The following is a 7,303-nucleotide window of genomic DNA, read 5'->3' as shown; positions in this document are numbered from 1 at the left end:
ATCATCCCAACCAACTCTTCAGGTGTGGTCTCTTACTGCTCCCCTACTGTGGGTTTGAAGCCTCAGGGGCTGCCCTGGGTGAAATCTGAAATAGACCTCCACACACGGAGGGCAAGGGGAGTCTGAAGAAAGAGGCAGATCCCTCCAGATTGGGAGGTGGCAGGTTTAATAAGCCAGGGAACTTACACACGAGGCTTGCTTTGGGCGGCTGAAGGACAAGTAGATCTCTGCACCCATCTGCCAGAATCTTAGAAGTTTACACAGAGGTCTTAACTGAGTTCAGTCACATAATGTATGGATGGTCTCAACAACACTGCTCTCTCTCAAGGCCACATCCTTGAAAATGGCTCCAACTGTGGGAATGGTGGGCAGAACGTACATTCCAAGGAGCGGGGTGGTGGGGAGGAGCCTCCCATTGTCTGGGGCCAGCTCAAGGGTCAACATCAAAGGTCATGTCCTCTCGATGACCTTCTCCAACACCTACACATGGCTATACTTTATCTAAACAGGATGGTCCACCATTCCTGCAAATCTCTCTCACTTTCCCATCTCTGTTCTTTGTACCTACTATTTCCTCCTGTGGAATGCCCTCATCCAGGACTGGAGTCATAATTTGTGGGGCTCAGTGCAAAATGAAGATGTCCTTTTTCAAAAAGCAGGGAAAAGTGCTGTTAAAGGTACTAAAATTAAAGCTTTCCACTTTTTCCTCTGTATTTCCTCTGCTCACATGCATGCTCCTATTGTCCTATTGGACTTCCCTTACGAAACACAAGCTCAGAGATAACATTGAGAATATCGAGACGGTGACAGCAGAGCACAAAACTCAATGCAGGGCCGTGTGTGACTGCAGAGTTTGAACGCCCACAAATCAGCCCTGTCCTCATCTGTCTGGGCTTTTCTTCACCCGACCCATCCTCCAAAGACAAGTCAAAGGCTGCCTCTGCTGGGCAGATGATGAAATGTGCATGCTCAGGGCCTCTGCTCTGCCCTGCCCCAAAGGCGGCCAGAGTGGTTCCCTCCTGGCCCTTCACGGAAGTCTCTGAGAACACTTCCTATTTCCTATTAGTCTTTTAATCTCCTATTAGCTTATGAGGTTCTTAAGAGCAAGGGCCACAACATTTTCATTCATTCTAGAATCCATCACATAAGTTACACGTAATGATTGCTTAATAAATGTTTACTGAAAAAGAATAAAGAGAACAAAGAAAAAAGCACCGCTATTTTGAAGCCACATGTAACCCTTCTCCAAGCTGCATTCCTTTCTTCATTAGAGCAGGATTCACCGTGAATGCAAAAGTCCAAGTTCTCCAGGTGGTTGGCCAGAGCTTTCCTGTTTTCCTTTTCAGATCCTAAATTAGTATTTACCTTGATCTTTCTAAGGATATTCCCTTTAGAAATTATAATGGTGGTAATGAATATATTTTATAGTTTCTAAAATTGTATGAATTCACTATTTTCTCAAATATTTAGATATTAAGGCCATGCTTTCAATCTTTTTTGGTTAAGGAAACTATTTTGATGAAGAAAACAGAAATAAATCTGCAAATGTGCTTTCTACACATATTAGTTCAAAAAATAATTTAACATTGCATGATAGTGCCTTCACAAAGACTTTTGGAAAATTCTGTGTATTTAAGCAAGTTATAAAGAATAAAGAAGCTGAACCACCTGACAAGAACCTTGAACTTCCCACATTGGCTGAATACACATATCACCCCAAGAACAGTGATCCTCAGCCCAAAACACAAATGCCCCTCTTTGAGAATTTTGAGTTGAAAACTGAGGAAGCTCACTTGTGTTTGTGGGAGAAGCTGCTTTTACAAAACATGATAACGTGGAATAAATTTAAACAGCAAAACATTAATTAAAAAAAATGCACCACAGACACTGCATCACTAAGAAAGCCAGTAACTTTACTGAATTGTCTGCAAAATACAAATTATACCTTATTTCCAGCAGGAGAAACTTCTGAAAATTTCCCACTTTTATTCACTACAGACAGCTGAATTAAGTCCCTTGAGATACACAGATGTGGTTTAACTTAGTTATAACATCTTGTCATCTAGTGGCGACAAAGTCCAGCTTATGCCGCTGTGAGCCTCTATTTGAATATTTGTTGCGAATGCTTGTATGCCCTCATTTACAAGCTATTTTAATTACTGTCATTTCATGGAAACAAGTCCCCAGAAAAAGAAAAAGAAGAAAAATGATACAGCGAACCATCTGAAGCAATCCAAGTCCTACGCCTGCAGTGACCCAGGTCGACTTTGCTCGGAGAGAACACTGGTCCTGCCTTCAAACCACAACAGAATCCATCGCTTAGCTGACCTCTCTGAATTAAACTGAGGTATGAATCAATTTGAGGTATGAATAGGGAAGGCAAAATGCAATACCCGATTATGAAAATAAACCAAAATGGACAAATTTAATGGAGAAGATATGTGGCTTGCATTGCTCCACATCTTTGGTTAAAACATATTAAGAAAAGCCTTTAATTACATCTGTAGTCTGAAGCATTCTAACAGACACCAGTATTCCATCAATCTTCAAAAGATCTGTAGTGGCAGGAAATTAACGCCATATAAGTGACGACATCACAGCAGATGGCACAAACGGGAACAGACGAAGTATGCCACGCTTAGGCAACAGCCTTTATTGAGGGTTCAAGTGGCTGCTGCTTCTTTAAAAAAAAAATTCTTTTTTAAAGAAAGAAATATAAAGCATTTACTCTCTGGCAAAACAAACAAAAGGATCAAGGAGGCAAAAAATGCTATCTCTCTAAGTTAAAAGATGGGCATTTAAGAAAAACAAATACATCAAAGTGTGAGAGGGCAGACATTCTTTTAAGAAGTGTATTGGAATTTTTTTTTAATTCCCACTTTAGTTAACCTTAAAATGATCTGAGGATGACAGGTATTTTCATATTCATCATTATAAAACGCTAAATTCCACCTTTGGGAAAAAATAAGCCATTTTACTAAAAAACACAATTTTAAAAAAGATTGAAATGAACAGCCTTCCACGCACCAATGCGTACGATATGCAGGTTGTGCAGCTTGCGTATATTGCATCAGTGTTACCAGTATTTAAGCTTAATATTACCAAAAATCTTTTAAAATAGGACTAGCTATAACAATACGTGTGGCTGTGTCAAATGCCATTTATGGTTCTTTTACTTGCAATGAAGAATGTTGCCTAAAATGTTACTCTAGGGTGAGTTACATAAAATGCTACTCCCTCAGGGCTCTGCCCTAAACTCCGGAATACAAAGGATTTACGGTGATAAAAACCCAAAACCATACTAGCTTTGTAAATACAATAAATGGTAAATTACAGATAAGGTCTAAGGGTAAAGATGGACAGCGATAGTTTACAGAAAGTGACTCATCACAATCAAAATTGTGCTTCTTCTCGTTAAATCATCTCTAAAAAATTCTCAGATTATCCCTTCGCTATCTTGCCACCACTTGATATGAATTCGGTAGTGGGAACAAGAGATGACTGGCATCCATTTTCAAGTGATTTTGTTCTTTTCATGTTCTTATAAAACTATTGTCAGAACTGCTATAAATAGCCAAGGCTTCTGCTGGTACTTTAGCTTACTTCATCTTCAGCATTAGAAATTCACTTTTTCTTTGTTGCTGAGGCAAATTGCAGGTAAAAAATTAATATGGCTATTTTTTCATATTTTCACATAATGACCCTTTCCCACCCACTAGTAAGTTTCTACTGATATTGATAAAGTGTTTTGAAATGACAAAGGACATTTGTGACATGTTTGCATATTTTACACATCTCAAGTTAAAAGGATGGGTTGTAAGGATGGGATCAAGTCTATGGTGAGAAAAATGATTTTCTTAGTTTCCCCCCACGTGTGCAAATGTGTGTGTGCGTGTGTGTATTTTCAGGGATGGTTTTCTGTTTTTCCTCTGCATAAATGTTTTCCTTTCATGTTCCATGGACACCTTGAGAAGTGGGATATATGAAATGGCTGATAGATTTTTGTTTGTTTGCTTTTAGTATATAAAACGTTAGTACAAGGCAGGCTAGCATCCTATATGGATACAACCAAAGGTGCATTGTGGTCTAATTGTGAATTTCAGATCAAGTTAAGAAAAATAAAGCCTAGTTAAGTAAGGTATCTTGGCTTTTGCCACCCAGCGGCAGCCTTTTACAATGAGAAACACAAAGCAACTATGCATAAAAGAAAAAAATAGATAAGAAATGCCCTACACATGGTATTGCAGTGTCGATCTTAACTATGTCTTCTTTGCTGTGTATGTCAATGCATATGGTTGGAGATGAATCGACAGATCTTCACATTCCAAGAGAAGGAAAATCATTCCTAGACTGAAATCTCTTTTAAACAATATATATCAACTTTTTTTTTATGGCACTCACTTTTTTAAAGGGTCTGAAAATTAATCCCTTACAGACAAATATTAGACAAGAGTCATCATTATTTCTTGAAAAATTAAAAAAAAAAGGGACATAGAGAGGTTCTTTAATGGGATTTCTTGAAATGGCTATTAAATCTCTTTATTGAAGAAAAAAATAGATGACATACATGCTTTAGGCAGAAGTGACATTTGGGGGTCCTGACACACCAGGATTGTTCAACAGTCCTATGTTGCTGACAAGATTGTTGAGGGTCAGTTAAAATAATGAGCAACGGATGACAAAGCAACTATCCCTTTACTGCTTCCTTCTCGTCTAGCACCCCATCTTTCACATTTTTCTTCTGTGGGAATTTATAACTTATGCATCGAGTAAACTCCATATCACTTGTTTCTAGGGCCATATTTGCAGGACATGTGCCCCAATACAGCTTCTCTATTCTGGGCATAGCTCTAAAAAGCATATCAAATTCTAGGCTGAAAATCAACCAGATAATTGAGGATACGGGCAAGTCAGGGGATGCACTTACTGAATTCCAAGATGCATGGTGAAATGGTGAGATCAGAAAGGGGCCCTGCACTTGATAAGAATGCAAAAACAAAAACAAAAAGGAGCGTGAAAGAAACTAATCAGTATATACAATGGATGTCAGTTGACCCAATAGATTACGAATGTATTAAAAACAATTTAGGGTGTCGCAATGTGATATGTTCTAATCCCACAGGTTATCCTTTTGAGAGCTGACCTTGAACTTATAAAATGTATGCAGAGTAAAAGAAAACAGAAAGAAAATAGTTACTCAAATGTGCAACTGCACAAATATACCCCCCTCCCACTATTAAGATAACAAAACTTCTGCTATTACCATAATATTATATATATTAGAAAGCTATACACAAGCATGTTAATTTCACAGATTTTTTAAAAGATTCTTAATATTTTATATAATTAGAAATACACATTTCAAAAACAAAACTTCTACAAAGAGAAAACAGTTATCTTGGTTAGCAAAGCACGGAGTTCTTCATGGCTTAGGGTAGTGCTTTCTATACAAAAAGTCCTTTTTGGTTTTTTACAGGACTGTTTAAAATATTAGCGAAGCTTATCAAGGGGGAAAAAAACACATTTTGGCTTAAGTAAACTACAAAAAGCCACAAATGCTTTGCAAACTCTGTCTTACCTTTTATATGAAAATAAGCAAAATGTAATGTACATATTTTTATATTTTTATTTAATAAGAGATGCAGACCCAGATTTATTTATTTATTTAATTAAATACGTTAGCCCTCAAACTCCACATTTTTTAAAATAGGTATGGTCCTCTTTTAATGGTTGTTGATCCTTTTTAATGAGTGCCATACGCCAATGATATGCCTGCAGGTTTGTGAGCGTTCTCAGGATGTTGGTGACCTGGTGTGTTCCTAACATTTACCAATGGCCACCCTTTGCCGGGTCTGTCCAAAACATCTATACATTTTTCTATATGTTGCATAACAGCTGCTCTCTCTTTCAGTAAAGATCTGCCGCTTTTGGCAAATGTTTCCTTTTGTCTATTTACATGTAAATAACGTTGAACCTGCAACATGACACTATCTATTGTAACATACATTTTGCAAAGGAGCACAACAGTGAAAAGAAGTTAGCCTTAAAATCTATTTTGTACAAGTGTTCTGTTGTACAACTCAAGTGCTAAGCTTATCTCAGCATTTCTGTTTATCTTTATACTGTATCACTGAGGCAATTTAAAAGTACTTTTACAAAACAGAGTACCTGACTTTTTTTTTTCCACACACAGCACATATAATGCATATCGACCCCCCTTCCCCATTAAGGTATAGCACACACACACACTGCAAGAAAAAAAAACTATTAAGTAATAATCTGATCATGTTGCCCATCCTTCAGAGAGTCGCATGCGCTTGACTGAGGGGCTTTCCCTTTCGTCCGGCGAAGGTCTGGTGAGTCCAATGGGGGAGTGGAATTCGTTCCGGTGATCCTCTCGGTCGCTCCCGTCGTACGAACTGCTACAGCTGCTCAAGCTGTCAACAGGAGATCTCCCCGCCTCGTGGCGCGTGTGTTGTGGGTATCTCGAAGGGGTGGTGGTACGGTCTCTAGGAGGAGAAACAGGTTCTGACTTGATGTTGAGGCTTTGAGTAGAAGGCAGGGAGAGATTTGAACTCTGAGATAAATGAGTGCTAGTGCAAGCTCTGTAGGAGGAAAGGAAACCCAGTTACAGATGGAGGAGGCCTGGAGCCCCCAGGAACTCACAATTACATAAAACATCAGCTTAAAGACTCGCATAGACACCAGAGCATGCCCAGAGCCGGGAGAGCGTGCTGGGAAGCACTTTGGGGCATCACCCTCTCAGAGCCATTTAGGATGCCTTTCTTGGTTTGCTGGTAGCAATTACAGTATTTAACTGGTCCAGGCCTCATGAATAATACCTCTAGCCTCTAACAAGCTCCCTAAACGGATAGGTTACCGATTCAGAAAGGTTTAACAAGACATGCTGGAAAAAGCGTTTTCTGTGTCCATAGAATTTCTCCCTAGACTAGTTTCGAAATATAATCCAAGACTAAAGATACAGTGTTTAGCTTTTGAATTAGACTTCTTTGATTTACTAATGCCTGTGTTTGAAAACTATTGTAAAAAGTTTATTATGGATATAAATTTTTCCCTCAATTTAACAAACACATACACGTTAAATTGCATAGTCTTCAGAGAAAGTAAAGAGAGTTCGAATTTCAAATGAATAGGATCCATAAAGTGCTACATATAATCATATCTGATGAAAAGCTGGGGAGAGGGGAAAGAAAGGGAAGGAGGAGGGAGGTTGAAAATTATGTGCAGAAATTAAAAGTCTCGGCTTAAAAACACTTAGACTTCCTACTCCACTAAAACTGTT

The 7,303-nt window shown here is 38.5% G+C and overlaps 1 protein-coding gene across 50 annotated transcripts in view; it reads right to left on the bottom strand.

The window, feature by feature from the left end:
- Positions 1 to 1,892: 1,892 nt before the first annotated feature.
- The window catches only part of MEF2C (myocyte enhancer factor 2C), a 166,402-nt gene continuing 160,991 nt past the window's right edge, over positions 1,893 to 7,303 (bottom strand). For 33 of the 50 annotated variants that reach the window (XM_070517793.1, XM_070517806.1, XM_070517792.1 and 30 more), the window contains one exon: positions 1,893 to 6,605. In XM_070517793.1, coding sequence (XP_070373894.1) covers positions 6,284 to 6,605 — 322 coding nt within the window. In that variant the 3' untranslated portion in view covers positions 1,893 to 6,283. The remainder of the gene's footprint in view (positions 6,606 to 7,303) is intronic. The other 17 variants (XM_070517820.1, XM_070517819.1, XM_070517810.1 and 14 more) reach the window with 1 other exon arrangement.

The sequence above is a fragment of the Equus asinus genome, chromosome 9 (assembly GCF_041296235.1).
Source record: "Equus asinus isolate D_3611 breed Donkey chromosome 9, EquAss-T2T_v2, whole genome shotgun sequence".
NCBI lineage: Eukaryota > Metazoa > Chordata > Mammalia > Perissodactyla > Equidae > Equus > Equus asinus.
The sequence above is the reverse complement of the archived record's forward strand: the minus strand, read 5'-3'. Positions and strand labels throughout refer to the sequence as shown.